A 16789-nucleotide genomic window follows, 5' to 3' on the forward strand; every position below is an offset into this window, starting at 1 on the left:
GAGGCCCATTCAGAGGCGCTGCGGGCGGCCCCTCCTCCGGCTCCGCCTCCCGCCAGCAGGGGCTGACGACTGCAGCACGACCCGGACCGGACTGTGTGGCTCCTGCCCTTCTGCCCCTTCCCCGGCAGCGCACCTATGCGAGTGCCACTTGGAACACCTCAGGGACCTTAGCTCCCCGTGGGCTGCAGGCGGGGTCCCCTTTTTCCTTCTCTCTGTGTAAGGCCAACCTTGTGTCACAGCCAGCTGATGAGCTCCTATATATATTCTGCATAGCCTATTGCAAATAGTGTCACGTTTTTTTTGGCAGGGTTTGGTGCCCCCTCTGCCTCAGTGCAGTGGAAGCACGTGCTCTGTTCCTGAGGACTGAGATCTAATCTGGACCACAGCGTGTACACCCAGCCTGGCCGGTCTCATGGGTCCCTAACTTCACTCACTTTTCAAATCCTACAGGACATCAGCTCCAGGAAGCTCTCCCTAGGACCCCTCCTTCCCAGCCCAGCAGTGGCCTCTATTGTATTTTATTTTACTTTCTATGATTCAGAAGATGAAACCTAGGACCCCTGGCTGGGCACTGCCTCTAGGATGTCACCAGGAATTCCACGTGCCAGCCACCCAGCCTGTGGGGCCCTCAACAGCCTTCCCAGGAAAGACGCACCCAGGCCGCGGCTGCGTGTCCAGGGTGGGGCCAGGAAGAAGACCCCAGCCCCACTCCGGATGGAGGCCACTGTGCTTCCTCCCACTTGTTTATGTGACTGCAGGGAGGGGCCCTGCGAAAGCTTGGGAAATGCCTGACCCCACACAGAACAGAGCAGCCCAAGGGGTCGGATGGGCTGGAGGGACCAGCCTTGTGGGGCAGAGGAAGGCACAGGGTGGAGGTGGCAGGGCTCGAGGATGCTGGTGAGCTGAGCCGGGTGGAGCAAAGCCCATGAAAGGAGGAGGAGGAAGAGGAGAAAAAGAAGGGTGACTCAGCAGGGCATTTCAAAATAAAAAAAGGAGCTGCAGCTCTGAGCTACACACAGGCAGCCCTGGGGGTGGCAGGGTGGCCCAACGACCCCACACCCCAGCCAAGCGAAATAATCCTTTATGCTTTTCAGACAGAATTAAAGCTAAGTAACAAAGGCCAGGGATTTAGCTCACTGGCACCCAGTTCAATCCCTGGTACAGCAACAAAACAAAACAAAACAGAAAAACACCAAAGTAACAAAATCCCCAGTTTTCCAAAACCCTACACCTAAGGCCTCTGCCCCCACAGTCATGCACCTCCCAGAAGGAGCTGACTCCGCCCCGGAGCCACAGGAGATGAGGGGCCCTGGGCAACCTGGGCGGTTCCGGAGCATCAGAAATGTTTCTGTTTGGAACAAACAGGATTCTCTCTTGGCGGCCTCTGCTCACCTGCTCCTCTGCTCCAAATTTACATCAGCCCAAGAGGCACTCACACTGGGCTCCTGACTAACACCCCCTGGGCTCTGGGAGGCTGAGGCAGGGAGGAACACCAGCTCAGCATGGGCAACTCAGGAATTTAGCAAGAATTTGTCTCAAAATAAAGACAGAAAGGCTGGGGACCAGGCTCAGAGTGGAGGCGGGGGTCCAGCCCCAGCACCGCTCAGGAAGCGAGAGGAGCTGTCCCCAGCATAACCCCAAGTGTGTGCACACAGAGCACACACACACACACACACACACACACACGTACGTGCGCGCGCGTCAGGTTCTACAAGGCACAGGGCACCCTCAGGACATCCACAAGCACTGAGGGATGACTGTACCTCAAAAATGATGGGATTGAGACACAGACAGGTGCTTTCTTTACCCAGTCAGGGTGCTCAGGCAAGTGCACCGTAATTCAGGGGGTTCTGTGATCGACACCCCAAGGCTCTGGCCAGCAGGTCCCAGCCAATGGGAAATGCTGGGGGCAAACTGAGTGTTTGGGTCCCAGGTCTCTTGCAGCCTGGGATGCACACTCCTTTTTCGCAGCGCCTGTCCCCAAACCCCCGTGTCCCACCTCGAGCACAGGCTCACGGACAGCCTCGAGGGCAGGGCTTGGGGGACGGGAGACACCAAAGCGGCAGTGCAGTGCAAGGGCTCATTGGGGCCTCCTGACCAACGTCCACACGGGCTCCACATGCGTCCCCCAAGGCCAATGGCCCAGAGGCCTCCCTATTTGGCCTCTGCCTGTCCTGCACACAGGCGATGGTGACAGCTTCCAGTTTCACAGGCCACGGGGTGGGGGTTTGGGCCGTGCGACACCCAAGGCCAGGATCAACCACAGCCCTAGGCCGGGAACAGCAGCCTCAGATGCTGAAGGACCTCTGGGCTCCCCAGCCGCCTCCATCAGGAACCACATGGCAACGCCAAACCCAGAGACGGATCTCTGGTGCAGCAGTTGCATGGTGGCCAAAACTCACCAGTGTCTCACAGTGCACCCCCATCCTGCACACCATCTTCCTGCCAAAGGCGAAACATTGTACAACGCGGCTGGACAGCAGAGGGCTCAGCCTTGAATCTCCACTGGGCTTCAGGGCCACCCCCCTCTCCCCCGGAACTTCAGAGATAAGAGCACCGTGCCTGCTGGCAGCTCCTCTGGACGACTTCCGGCGACATTCCAGCAGGGGACACTGATGCTCTATCAGGCGGGTTAGGATGCATCCACTCCTGGGGCCTCAGAGAGGCCGCTCGGAGAGGTCACCACGGGAGCCAGGCCCGGTCTCTGGAGAGTCCTTCCCCAGAGCAAATCCCCGGCCAGCAGCCTCAGACCTGCAGGGCCCCAGGCCCAACGTCCACTTCGCGCCCCTTACACCAGCGCCCCTCCCTCTGCCCCGTTCTCCATCCTGGGCATCGTTTGGGGCACCATTATGGGGCAGGACTTTGCCCTGAGCCACGCCTCTTGGATGGAAGAAATAGGAACAGGTAGGCAGGAGCCCAGTTCGACTTTTTAAAAGCACTGCATCTTCTGACACAAACCCAGGACAAATCCCGAGGCCTGGAAGACCTCTGGGCTGCAGACACGCTCCTCTTTCTCCAGGGCCCAACCTCAGCCAGCGCTGGCCGTGCACACGCTCCTTGCCCCAACTCCCAGGCAGCTGTAGGCTCCCTGACTTCCACCACAGACCAGGAATTCAGGGTTTGTGAGGAAGAGGCACAGGGAGGTTTAGTAGGGAGAAGTTAAAACTGTGCACTCAAAGAAAGCAAACGTGAGGCCTCTAACGCGAGGGAGTCCGTGTTCCCCAGCTCACCCTACCTGGTGAGACCTCCAGCAACTTAAAAATGTTTTTAAATTTTGAAGCAGGGTCTGGCTAAGCCAAGGCTGGGCTCAAACTTTCGATCCTCCTGCCTCAGCCTCCCCGACTGGCAGGCCTGGTCCACATTCTTTGACACAAAAGGGGAAGGCAAAGGGCATCAGGGGTGTGTACACAGACGTGTGTGTTCCTATGCACACATACACGTGTGTACACCAAAGCACAGACACGCAGGCACGTCTGCGTGTGGGCCCCCAGGGTCAGTGAGCTCCGGCTCATTCAGCCTCCATCAGCACATGGTTTTACCCCACCTTGAATGTGCTCTTCTGAAGTCATAAAATTCAGAAGAAAAAAAAGGGAGTCATAATGGGAAGGGAAGAAGACCTGTATAATCTGTCACGTGCTGAAGGATGCCAGCTTTTGAAAACAAAAATAAAGCCTAGCTTCAAAATCATCTCTGTCTCCCTCTCTCCTTCCATCTCATGCACACCTGTAATTCCAGCACTCGGGAGGCTGAGGCAGGAGGATCACAACTTCCAGACCAGCCTGGGCCATACAGTGAGTTCAAAGCCAGCCTGAACTGCACAGCAAGATTGTCTCAAAACACAAAACCAAGCAATCGGGGACCGGGATTTAGCTCAGCGGTTCGGTGGCCTGCCTTGCAAGCGCAAGGACCCGAGTTCAATCCCCGGTACCAAAAAAAAAAACCCAAGCAATCAAAAGTAGCACTACGAAACGGTGACCCCTCCTGCGGCCATGATACGACCCCAGTGTTCTCAACCCCATGATGCCCCATGAAATTGACCTGGCACCTCCGGGGCCCTGGGGACCCCTGGCGCCAGAGAGGAGACAGCATGATGGGAACGCACCCTGCCAGGACCCCACACCCCTCCCCAGAGGAAGTTGCAGAACATGAAAGGCTTTCTCTTGGAGTAAACCAATATTCGCGGTTCATCATTCTGGTGAGAGCTGAGTCCTCCAGTGTGTTTCCTAACTGCCATCAGTGAAGCTGTTCTGTGATGAGAATGTTCTGGCAGGTCTGAAATGCCCTCGAACAGCTCGCTTTTAACTGGCTGATGTGATGTGAATTTTATCTCCATTCCAAAAAAAAAAAAGGAACAGCTATCTTGGAATAACTTGGAAGCTGACACACTTCAGAAATGCTAGGCTTTTGTCATGAAATGTTTCCTCGCTTATTTTTTTACTGATACTGAAAACTTTAGATAAGAAACAAAAGAATTACGTATTCCTTAAACTTAGTGATTTCCTCTATTTTGGGTCTTGCAGGTGGGATTTGGGGTTGTTTACAGACTCTGCCCCCAGCACTCATATCCTGGGTAAGGTGTAGCCACAAGGGAGGACCCAGAAGTGTGGTGAAGGTTTAAAATAGCTTTAAAAATTATTACAGTAAAAGACACCCTGCCCAACACTCTCCTCACATCTGGCACACTCCTCCCCTCGTCCTCGCCACTTCCTGCAGCAGCTCTGGAGCACTCTTTCCTGAGGGTCTGTAGTTGTGCTGTCCTGGCTGCCTCCATGTCCTGAATGGATTCAAACGTTTCCTTTCACGTCATTTTAACTTTGGGGAAGAGCTTAGAGCCACATGGTGCCAGACCCTGAGAGGAAGGTGGTGAGGACAGTGACGTGATCGCCACTCCGAGAGGACGTCGCCCGGTGTTGCTGTCCATGCTGAGGCTCCCTGAGCCCGGCTCCCACTGTCCACCCCAGAGCCCGGCGGGTGGGTCATGCCCAGCTGCACAGGGGCGGTGGGGAGGCCCAAGCAACACCCACACTCAGCCACAGCAAGTGTCAGGGCCCAGACGGGGCCGTGGGCGGGCGTGTGACTGCTGCTGCTCTTCCTGCCGAACTAGCTCGTGACTTCACAGCAAAAAGAGGTGCGACTGCTTCTGCTCTGCCGGGAGCTCGAGGCCAGACTGAGCTACACAGTGAGAAAAACAAGATTCTACTGTTCTGGGTGATAGAGAGGCTCCGGTCCAGGGGAGGGGACAGCCAGCAACATCTGTCAATGTCGTGCTATAAACACTGTTGCCTCAGCTGTGCTCCAGCTCCCAGGTGACTGTGCCTCCTTCCCTCCCCAGTGGTGGCCCAGGTACAAGCAGGGCCAGCACCTGTCCCCTTTCCTCTGAGTCTCCAGGATTCAAAACCACATCTCTCATCTACTGAGCTATTAATAAACTGGGAGTAGGCTTTAATTTGCTTTCTGTTTGCTCCATCTGTTTACTTGAAGGCCGCATGCTTCTGGGACGGTGGGGTACAGGGTGCCCACGGAGGGGATCCCGGGCCCTGAAGCCTGGTGAAGGTGTTGGCTGCTCTCAGGGCCACCTGCGCAGGACCCAGTGCCCCAAGCCCTACGACGTCCTTGGCCCGGACCTTCCACACCCATCCCGGGGGAGCCAGGTACAAGCAGGAATCCTGTGTGCCACCCCACTTGTGGAGTGGAGTCCCTGGGCATCCTAGGCGTCCCCTCCATGCATCTGCAAATTCCATCTAAACCTGCTAGGCCCTCTGCCACCCCATCACCTGACCCCAGGCCAGAATCCTGAGTCTCTGGCCCACATCCGGAGCTCAGCGGGGCAGTTCTTCATCCTGCAGTGACCCTGATCATGCCTGTCCTCATTGCCAGGAGCAAGAACTGGCTCTGTTTCACCTGCACACTTGTCCTGCTGGTTGAAGCGGCCTCACACAGCCACGCAGGCTTCTGCTGCGGCCTCAGTGAGTTCCGTTCCACACACACTAGGACATGGAGAGGATCTCAGGTCAGCAGTGAGTGCTATGCTGGCCACACAGGGACTGACGGTGACAGAGGCAAATCCAAGCAGTCACCTGGATCCACTCTGCAGAGGCCGCCAACAGGCCCAGCCAAACCCCACTCTGACCCAACTCACACTCCATCTCCTCAGAAACCATGCCGGTCCACACTGCTGTAGTGGCCACGCGGGGCTTCTGAACACAACAGACACGGGGTAGGGAGCCCTGCCTCCAGGGAAGCTCCTCGGGGTGCCTTCCGGGCCACATTCGAGGGGGGAGCTCGGAACAGATTCCGCGATCCCAGATCAGGCAGGTCAGGGAGAGTCCCAGCACCTCAGCACGGCAGCTCTAGGGGTGAGGATTCACCTGGTCCTTCTTTGGAGCTTCTTTGCACACAGCAAACCTTGTTCACATCTCACAGGCTCCTGGTGACCCAGGCCTGCAGGGACCCCCGCCACTGCTTGCTTTACAATCCTGCAGAAAGGCGCCTTCCTGCACCTCTGTTCTCCATGGGGCATTTGCTAATCCTCAATGTGCTTAAATTTGCAGGGATCATGCCTCACACAGGCTTGCAGAGGGCCCGGCCACCTTGCTCCAAGGCCCCAGAAGCTAATGACAAAAATGCTGCACCAGTCAATTTTCCTTCTATTATTTCCTTCCGGTTAATATGACAGATGTGAAGTTTCAAATGTTGTCCCAGCCTCGCGCCCTACAATAAATTCTGCTGGGATCCCTCTTCGTGCTGTGGAGTTCTACTGCTTATATCCATGAGTGAGTCCCGGGTTTGTCCCCGTGGAGCACTGGTCTGTGACTTTCTGCTTTTCTTGGAGTGCAGGGACAGAGCCCATTGCTCACAAGTGCTTGGGGTGTGTGTTCTCTGTCAGGCCCCAGGGTCCTCTACCTCCGGGCATCTGTGTGTGTTTTTGGTATCAGGGTGATTGATATCAGCTTCCTAATGTGAATTAAGATGTACTCCCTTCCATTTGTGGGAGGGATTGTGTCACAATTGTTTTAATTCCTTAAGCGTTTGGTGGGATTTGCCAGGGGAACCAGCTGGAACTGGAGATCCAGGGACTCGTCAATGGCAACGCTGGGTCCCTGGACCCAAAGCCCTGGCACTCCATCGCCTGACCCCCGAGTGTTCTCATACTTGTTTCACACACATCCAGTGTCTTTTAGCTATACTTTCTGGAAGAGACAGGGAAGAGTAAGCCTAAGAAATAAGGAAAAGGAAGGCTAATCCACCCTGCAGGAAGCCAGTCTTCTCCCGAGGGCTGTGCCGGGGAGTTGTCTCCTGGCTCTTGGCAGTGCTGGGACGGCGCCCACCCGGGGCATGCTAGGCAGGAGGGCTCCCCGTGAGCCATGCCGCTTGTCACACGCACACAGCGGGCGACGTGCATCCGTGACGATGGCCCCACAGGCCTACGCTGACCTCAGTCACTGCGCACACACGCGATGATGTTTGCACAGTACCACACCTCAGACACACTTCTCACACGAGATCCCGCCACGGATAACGGACACGCTGAAAGGCACACAAGTGGCCATGCAGCGGTGAGGCACCACGAGTACAGGGTAGAGATCCACACTCCTCCTCCACAGCAAACACTCAGCCACCTCAGAGAGAAAGGCATGGGCGACGTTCCGCACATCTTTCCTTATCTTAAATTTCAGCCCGGCCCAAGGTCAGGCGCTAAGAGGAGAAGCACTGGCTCCCCTAAAAAGACAAAGGCTAGTTCAAGAGCGAGGCTGGCCCTTCTTTGCATGGTCCTGAGACTTCCCAGGAAATGCACCTAACAGCCACCAATGGGGCCCCTCAGGTGCCCTCACCCGGACAGCCAAGTGGCCGTGGGAGAACCAGAAGTACAGAGAACTGAGATTTTGAAAACATACGGGGATTCAGGCGAAGCCCTCTCTCCTCCTGCCTGGGCATGGCCTCACCCACAGCACGGGGAGGTGTTCTGGCCCCAGGGGTGGTGACGCAGGGACAAAAACCAAGCCCTGCCGGGCAGGGGCAGCTGGGGCATAGGGCAGAAAACTCATTCTCTGCCAGGACTTGCTCCACGCTACCTGCCTGGCACTGACGCCCGGGAGACGAGGCACCTATGATAAGGGACGCCGGATGCAGCTCCAAGTCTGGGGTCCCCACCCTATCACAGTGCATTCACCGCCTCGGTCCAGCATCTTCCCACAGACCCATCCCTGCTGGGACTCTGGAGACACAGGCTGAAGGGAAATCTGTCTGCAGAAGAGCATGGCTTTGTGGGACTGGCAGCCAGCAAGTGGAGACCACACTGCCTCATGCGAGCCACGACGACCCTTTCTTACCTCGGAGGACTCTGGGCACGCCAGCCGGGCTGCTCAGCGAGGCCTCGGGCAGGCTGAACGCAGGGTGGTAGGGCGGTGTCTTCACTGGAAAAGAGTGAAGCAGGGCTGTCACTTTCCTCCTTGCAGTGGCAAGTGTACACGGCTAGTTGTCTGTGTGTGTGTGTGTGTGTGTGTGTGTGTGTGTGTGTGTGTCTCAGCCCCCAAATGGGACTGAACTCTGTGCCTCCCACAAAGCTACATCGCAAGCCCTTTTTTATCTTTTAGTTTGAGCCAGGGTCTTGCTAAGTCACTAAGCTCCCTAGGCTGAGCCCCAGCTTGGGAGCCTCCTGCCTCAGCCTCCTGGAGTGCTGGGATGACATGCATGCTCACCATGCCCAAGCGCAGTTAGAACTCTTTCTTACCAAACGGAGTCTCTGGAGACACAGGAAATGCTGGTGTCGAACACACAGGCTCCTTGCTGTTCAGCATCCTGCCACCAATCACGTGGAGGTCTGAGGGATATGCAGTGATCACCGTCTGAAATCAGCACGGGAGGATGGAAGAAGGGGAGTCAGGGGCCATTCCCCCACACAGCTGCATCCCAGGATGCTCCGGGGAGCTGGGACCTCATCTGGAAGTGGGGACAACCACTCCCCATGCGTCCAGCAGTGAACTGCAAAGAGCTGCTGGAGGCAGCTGATGGCTCCAGGCGGCTCACAGAGAGTGTGAAAGCTGCGGTTTGCTCACACATACGGAGATCACATGAGTCACACGCACAGCACAGAAATACTGCACCCCAAACACGGGCACACCCCAAACACGGGTGGTGGCTTTGTTTACTGGGAGTTACAGCCCCAAGGGGCCACCCTTCCCATCCAGGCTCCAACTTCTCCTGATCAACAATCAACAAAGCCTGTATTTGCAGAGACGGGAGGGGAGGGAAGTAGAAAGGACAGAGATGTGGTGTGTGTGAGTGCGTGCGTGTGTGCGCATGTGCAACAGTTCCCTGTGAAGACTGTGTACGAATAAACAAAGGGGAAACAAAGCCCACAAGTTGAACCCTTGGGGTACCCAGACCTGTCCACCCCCACTCCGATGAAAAGCCTGGGCCTCTGCCTGAAGTGCCAGGGGCCCCGTCTGCAGCCTCCCCGGCCGGCTGTCCCCAGGCCTCATGTGACCCTGCTTGCAGGACGCTGCGTGTCCTCCCTAGGCTGCTCCCCTTCTGGACCTGCTCCGGCTCCACCTCTCACAGCCCCCCCGCGGCTCCACAATGCACGCACCTCGTTGGTGTCCCCTGAAGAGGGGAAAGGCGCCAGGCCAGGGCCTAATTCCACGCCAGCCGTCGCCCAGGCACACTTGGAGAAGGACAGCTGGGCCCCGGCATCGTTATCGTACTGTCCCAGGCTCATCTTCCGGAGCCTTCCGCCTAGGGGCTCGTCGCTGGAGGGGTCTGTGTGAGAGACAGGTGCGGGCTGCAGGGCGCTGGGACCCTGCACTAAAACCCCACTGTGAGTGGGGTGGGTGGGTTGGTGAATACTGGCAATTCCACTCCTCTGGGAGGCTAAGGCAGGCAGATCCCAAGTTGGAACCCAGGTTAGTGAGACCTCATCTCTAAATAAAAAATGTTAAAAGAGCTGGGTCCAAAGCCTGGTAACACACACACACACACACACACACACCCACACACACACACACCCCTAGCATGGAATTTCTCCAAGGCAGGTTGCATTTCATCACTAGTGGCAGAGGGTGGCCCGCATGGCCAGCTTAAACCCTAACAGTGAGGATCTGGAGGGCAGAACCCTGAATCCAAGCGGCGGTGATAAACATTTAGTGTTCCGAACTGTCCTGAAAGTGTAGGTATTTATTCCTGACCCCAACACTATGGTCCCTGCTCATGTCAGGAGTCCTGACTGGCATCGTTTACTTCCTAAAAGATCTCTTTTAACTGGGAAGCTGGGGAGCCCTGCTGCGGGCTATAAGGTGATAATGCTTCAAATTGGGATGTACTCTGGGAGGCTGAAGCAGGAGGATCTTGAGTTCCGGTCCAGCCAGGGCAACTCAGCAGCTTAGTGAGACCCCGACTCAAAATTAAAAACAGAAGTAGTGAGACCCTGTCTCAAAAAAAACAAACAAACAAACAAAAGAGTAAAACAAAATAAAATTAATAAAAATAGAAGAGGGCTGGGATGCAGTCCAGTTCGAAGAGCCCGGGTTCAATCCCCAGGACCACAAACAAAAAGGACAAAACAACACCATAGTCTGAAGATTCATGCCCAACTCCCAACTCCCCTGCAGCAGACCTTTGTGCTAAGGTCACACAGTGACCACCGGTCACCGCAGGGCACCCTGGGCTCCAGGCCCAGCCCTCTCCTCTCCTCCCCATCCGAGACCAAGATCAGAGCTGCTCTGCCAGAGGATTCCGATCCTCCTACAGGATCTGGGGAAGCTGGCTCCAGGGAGGATCCGGGCTCAGCGGCCACCAGGTGTCAAGGGTTACAGGTCTGCCAAAGGGGACGACACGGAGATTTCACCTTGTCTCTGAACCTTAGAAACAACTGTCCCATGCGCGCCTCTCTGGGCTGTGCAACCCTGAGCCCCACCCTTCCACGTCTTCACTAACAAACAATTTCTATTCTCCAACGCTGGTAGAACTGGAGGAAGGCTCCCCTGATTGTGTACCAGTGTGCACTGCTATCCACACTCACAGAGCCTGACTCTGGAGATCGCTGTGCAGGCACCGCACGCCTCTCACTGCTGGAAGTGGGTCCTGGGGACCTGGGCAGGTCCATGGCTCCAAGGCACTGGCTCCCGTCCCACCCTGCTTTCCAGGAAAGGCAACCTGAGGACAAGGCTCTGACCCCGGAAACACAGCTGGGACAAAAAGCCTGCCTCAGCCGGGACACCTGCCCTTCTGCTGTGGGTCCTGGGGACCTTGTCTGGGGACATGGGGAGACACAGCCAGCAGAGACCTGGAGAACAGTACCCAGGCGAAGAGCCCACGGGCAGGTGTGGGGTTGCACTGCGTCTGCCCGTTCATCACCGAGGGGAAGTGAGAGGGGCGCACTCGCTCCCTGAGCCAGAACTGCAGGTTCAGAAGAAACTGCAAGCACATAACACACCGAAGTCCTGTTCTGGGAGCTCATTGGGCCATGGCAGCCCTGTGTGGGTCCCTGCAGGACTGGGCCAGCTGGATGTTTTAAACTGAGCACAGGTGGATGTCAGCTCCTGGGCCCTGAGGTCAGGGGAGATAGAACAAGGAGGAGGGAAGAGGACAAGCACTGCAGCCCATGGCGACACTGTCACCAGATCCTTTCCACTGCCGGCCCACTCGCGCTGTGAACTGAAGCCTCCGTCCCATGGGAGGACAGACCACTGGCTGCCCCTACGTCCCGGGCAGACCCAAGTTCCAGTACCATCCGAACCACCCAGGGAAACCTTCCCGCCTCCTTGAGCCATGGGCAGGCCCCCGAGGAGCCTGGGGCACAGCCACATAACCATACGGTGGCTCCCACTGTCCACTGGGATCTCCAGAGGTTCCAGCAGCTGGGTGGCGCCCCTCCCTGCCCTGCCCCACCCCACCGCTTCCCCCAGAAGTCCGGACCTAGGGCAGGAGGGTCAGCATGGTGTAAGAGTCACCAGCACTTCAGGCTCCCAGGCCCCACCGCCAGGCTAATTCACTCCACCACCCTCTGCAGCAGCTCTGGAGTCCTCGTTCCTGAGCGTCTTTATAAGACATGATCCACAGGATGGTGACTGCTGCCACCCAGCGCCACCCAGGGGAAGCAGGCTGGTAAAGCCATGTGACAAGTCCTCCCCACCTTATTCACCAGCTCTGGCACCGCAGGCTTCTGGCTCCTCCCCAAAGTCACAGTGACCATGAAAGGGGAATGTTCTGAATCGATTCAGGACATGAGGCAGCCAGGACAGCACAGCTGACAGTACTCAGGAGAGAGGACTCCAGAGCTGCCGCTGTACTGAGCAGCAGAGGGAGGGTATGTTCTCAGGGGTGAACCACAATGCGTCTTCCACATGCCTGTCTGTGGCCCTGTCTGTGACCACACCCCGAGGCCGGCCGTGTGGCTTCAGGGCCCCGGCCGCGGCCACGATGAATGCTAACCAGGCAGGGCAACCAGAGCTGGCAAGGCCGATGGAAAGGAGTAAAATATTCTGACAACACGAAGCCCTCGGAGGCTGGAGAAACAGAGGCGGCTCTGCCACCCGTGGAGCCATGTTCACAGGCTGTCCCCCCAGGTACCCATGGGTTGCATCTCCCCGCCCAGAGGCTGTGTGTGGCTCAGGGAACCAGGGAGTCCGGGGAGAGGCGAGGACAGCAGCCCCACTTGGAGGGAACCAGTGTCGCCCAGCAAACTCCAAACCTCTCCTTTGCAAGTGTACAACATTGTGCACCGGGCGGGTCAGCTTGGTCCTGGGGGAGAGGGCGCCCCGCTGGCCTGGGGCGAACTCCCCTCAGGGTGCCCCCAGCAGAGCTACTCGGGACCTGCGTGGGGCCACGTGCACCGTCCCCTGCGCCTGTCCCTCCTTCCTCGAATGACTACCCAGCACGTGCCACATGCCAGGAGACAGGCGAGAGTCACAGTGCTGTCCCGAGAGGTTTTCTAGTTGGTGGAAGAAGGGGTGGTAGCAGATGAGGGCACTGATATGGGTGCGGGGTCAAATGGGCCAGGGCTCAGCCACAAGTCCTGGAAGGATGGAGGTGTGTGGGGCAGCAAAGGTGCTCAGAGCAGCAACTCTTACAGCGTTATCACCACCCTCGCCACCATCACTGTCACCATCTGTATCGGTCAGCTTCCCATCACTGTAGCGAACACCTGAGATAGCCAACTTCTGAAGAGAAGAGATTTCTTTAGGCTCACAGTTTTAGAGGTTTCGGGCCCTGACCAGTTGGCCCTGTTGCTCTTCTGATTCAGCAACTGGAAGCTCATTTTAGTGACAGGGAATGGCACAGCAAGACATTCCCACCATGCCCACAGGACAACAGAGAGAGAAGACTGGACAGGGATCCCAATGTGAGCATCCCATCTCACAGCTCCAATGACTGACTGACTTCCCCCAGTCCCCACCTCTTAGAGGTTCCACTACCTTCCAATGGCACCTGCCTGACAAGCAAGCCGCGTGGACTTTTGGCAAGGGGACTCTTGGATCCAAACTAGTGGAATCGTCACCACCTTCATCCCAAGTACTCATCACCTTCCTCACTGTCACCACATCACCGCCGTCACCACTGCCAAGAGAACATCTGCATCACCAGGTCTACGACCACTCACTGAGTCCCCACCACCATCATCAGAGTCACTACCACATGCCTATCACCACCACTGGGGCCATCAGCACCATCACCACCGTTGGGCTCGTCACCGTCTGCACCATGCTCACCCTCCTCATCAGTCACCAGGACCCCACCATCGCAGCTCCATCATCCCCACCGCTGCAGCAGCAGCCCCAGCGGCAGTGCCTTGTTACTCTGCTAGCCCGAAACATCTCCGGAGAGGCTCGGCCCTGGACTTCCATCTCAGACCCGGGGTGACGTGCTGCTGCCCTCAGAGCGGATGAGACATAAACATGCACAGCAGTCCTCGGGGGAGGCTGGGCAGCACAATTCCCGCCTCCCTCCCACAGTCGGGGCCTTTCCTGTATTCAGGACACTATTTGCAGAGACAGATTTGACTGACTTCAGGGTGCTGAGGACAAGCCTTCGTCTAGAGCCAGAATGCAGACAGCTGAGCAGCAGGCAGGGGAAGGTGGGGAGGAGGGTCTCACAGACCAGACACAGCACTCGGAACCGCACGAGACTCAGGTGGGCCGGCCAGGTCCTGCGGTGCTGTCAACAGGACTTTGTCTCAGGGACCTGGCAGGACCCACGCAGTGGTGATGTAATGTCCCGGGTCTGGAGCTGAGCCACGCAGGCAGGACCCCAGCTCTGCAGCCCTCATCTCCCCAGAGACAGACAGGACCCACATGGAGCTGGGAGATCTGTGTAGTACAGGCTTTTCAGCGCCCCACCCTCTGAAGATGTTCTAGGGACTCAAACCAGCTGCTTCACCACCACACTTCTACAGGCTTTCCCGCTAGTGTCTCGGGACTTCTGTTTTCAGTTGCTCACCGACCTAGTCTTTTCTCATTGAGACGTAAATACAGATACTGAAACGTAAACTTTAAAATCTCTCCCTGCTGGGGTAGAGCATCCCTGCCCAGCTGCCATGGGTTAAGGATGGAAAGCTTCTGATGATTTCTAGAGAAACTCAGTGTCCCAGGGGTGGCGTCACCCACAGGCGCCTGCCAACCTGTCCTTCTTATATTAACACAGTTCCTGTCTCGGGGCTCACCCCATGGTCCTGCTGGGTGCGTACCTACATCAAGAAGCTCATCCTGGAAGACGGCACCAGCAGGAGGAAGGACCCAGCTGGCTCTGACGCATCCCCAGCACCAATGTCCTGCTACTATCGCTGTTCTACAAGGGGTTCCTACAAGAAGGTCCCTGTCAAACTTCAAGGTCTCAGAAGAGTTCGCTCACTCCTTACTCATCTGCTACCCCTGTAAGTCTAAAGCTAAGAAAAGAATTGACAAATGGCCCAAAGTATCTGTTGAACGTAAACATACTAATAAATACTTAAAATTTCTGCAACCTCTGACCAAAGGCGTACTACTAGATTTTGCTAGTTGTGGTTGAAATAGGAAAGATCTTTATTTTCAAAGTCATCGTGACTCCATAATAAAACTAAAAAGACCTGCGATTAAAATCTCAGTTACTACAGTGATGAGTTTATCAAGTAATTTCAAAGTGGGAACGTGACGGTGGGAAACACGAGGTGATGTTCTGATATCCCAGACTTTACAGCACCAACAAGGGTTCCTTCACAACTGAATTCTGTCCGCTGGACAGCATGGTAACCAACCAGGGCCACGGCATGAAAACCTGGTCCACAAATCCTCCTTTTCCCCAGTGACACTGAGATGCTTGCAGACCTCTCTAATCTCAGGAGAGACTCCCATCCCGGAGATGACAGTTCTGATTTTAATTCCTCCAAGCAATTTCTTTTAAGAAGTTATGTTGAGGCAAGCACAAAGTTTTCTTCCCATGTGAAGCTTTTTCTTAAACCCAGAATTTTCTGAATAGAATGGGTTAAGTGAGCTAATACATGTTTTAACCTGGGCTGAGTGCCTGCTGACTACCACTCTGCTGGTGGGTGAGCTTCTGTTACACGGCTGAATTGCAGTCTGAGAATCTACTCCAGGTGGACACCACCAGCTGCTTCTCTCTCCCAGGTGTCTGACATACATGCCTGAGGTGGTGGGGCGTGGCCATGAAGGAGCCCCTTTAATGGTGGGGGTTATCTGGGTTATCATGGAACACACTGCTGGTTGTATCTGGGAGGATTGGTGGAGTCACAGCCTTGAGGTCTACATCTAGTCCCTCTCCCCTTCCTGTCTAGTCCTGTTCCCCTGCTCTGCTTCCTGGCCACCATGAACTAAGCATCCTTGATCCTTTACACCCTCCCACCATGATGTTCCTTCCTCAGAGCCAGCCGACCAGGGACTGAATCCCCTGATACTGTGAGCCACATTAAACTCCTTAAGCTGTGGATGTTGGTTGTCATGTCCAGCAATGGGAATGCTGCCTGACACATCAGGGAAGCTGCTGTTTACCCGCTAATGACCCCAGTACTCGACAGGTGACCCAGCCTGTCATCTCCTCCCCACAAATTCTCCATCACCAGTCCCTGACACAGGGCTTCCTTTTCACAGATGGCATGAGCAGAAATTAAGAGAAACTCAGTCCTTTAACCCTGCTTGGTCCCTGGGGCCCTCTGCCTGCTGAGTCCCATCCTAGGCCCAGGTGACCAGTGCCAGCTCTCCAGGACCTCCGGGCCTTTGTGCCTGCTGACCCCAGAAGCATATGCCAATGACTGATCCCAGCATGGAACGAAAAAGCCCTGCTCTGGCCCTGCCTCCCTGCAGCCTGCCAGCCCCTCCTGCTCCAGGGGTACACAGATGGCCCCCACACCTTGCCCATGGCTGGCAGCCTTGGTTATCAAACTTGAGATCCTGCTGCCTCAGCCTCCCAAAGAGCAAGGATCAGAAGCTCGCGCCACCCTCTCACACAGGTCAGCACCCTGTGGACACGGCTCACCTGGATGCCTGGAGGGGCTCCTGCTGGGGCTCTCCACTGGGCCGGGCAGCTTGCCGCTGGCCCGAAGGCCTCCTCCCGTGCTGTCAGGCCCCGCGGAGCTGTTGGCTCGGCCTCCCAGGGAGCTCATGTGGGTGGGGATGGGCTCGAAGGTGGGGTCCAGCTCCAGGATGAGCCTGTTGAGCTGCTCGATGGACTGGTCGATGTCCAGCGTGGGAGAGCCAGGGGCGGGGCCAGCACTGGGCTCTTGGTTGGCTCCGTTCAGCGCCTTCTCACCCAGGAGCCTGGGCTGGAAGGCTCTGCCTGGGCAGGGCTGTGGGGCTTCTGCCCC

At 56.5% G+C, this 16789-nt stretch overlaps 1 protein-coding gene across 1 annotated transcript in view; it reads right to left on the reverse strand.

Moving 5' to 3' along the window:
• LOC117286521 (tensin-3-like) overlaps window positions 1-16783 on the reverse strand; it is a 44868-nt gene extending 28085 nt beyond the window's left edge. The window contains exons 1-4 of the mRNA XM_033764921.1: window positions 16462-16783; window positions 9590-9759; window positions 8732-8846; window positions 8331-8414 (exon numbers count right to left, since the gene is read on the reverse strand). Of these exons, the coding sequence (XP_033620812.1) occupies window positions 8331-8414; window positions 8732-8846; window positions 9590-9759; window positions 16462-16588 (496 nt within the window). The 5' untranslated portion in view covers window positions 16589-16783. The remainder of the gene's footprint in view (window positions 1-8330; window positions 8415-8731; window positions 8847-9589; window positions 9760-16461) is intronic.
• Between the last annotated feature and the right edge of the window lie 6 nt (window positions 16784-16789).

Source organism: Fukomys damarensis, unplaced genomic scaffold, assembly GCF_012274545.1.
Source record: "Fukomys damarensis isolate Sample0158 unplaced genomic scaffold, DMR_v1.0_HiC HiC_scaffold_17, whole genome shotgun sequence".
In the NCBI taxonomy this organism is placed as follows: Eukaryota; Metazoa; Chordata; class Mammalia; order Rodentia; family Bathyergidae; genus Fukomys; species Fukomys damarensis.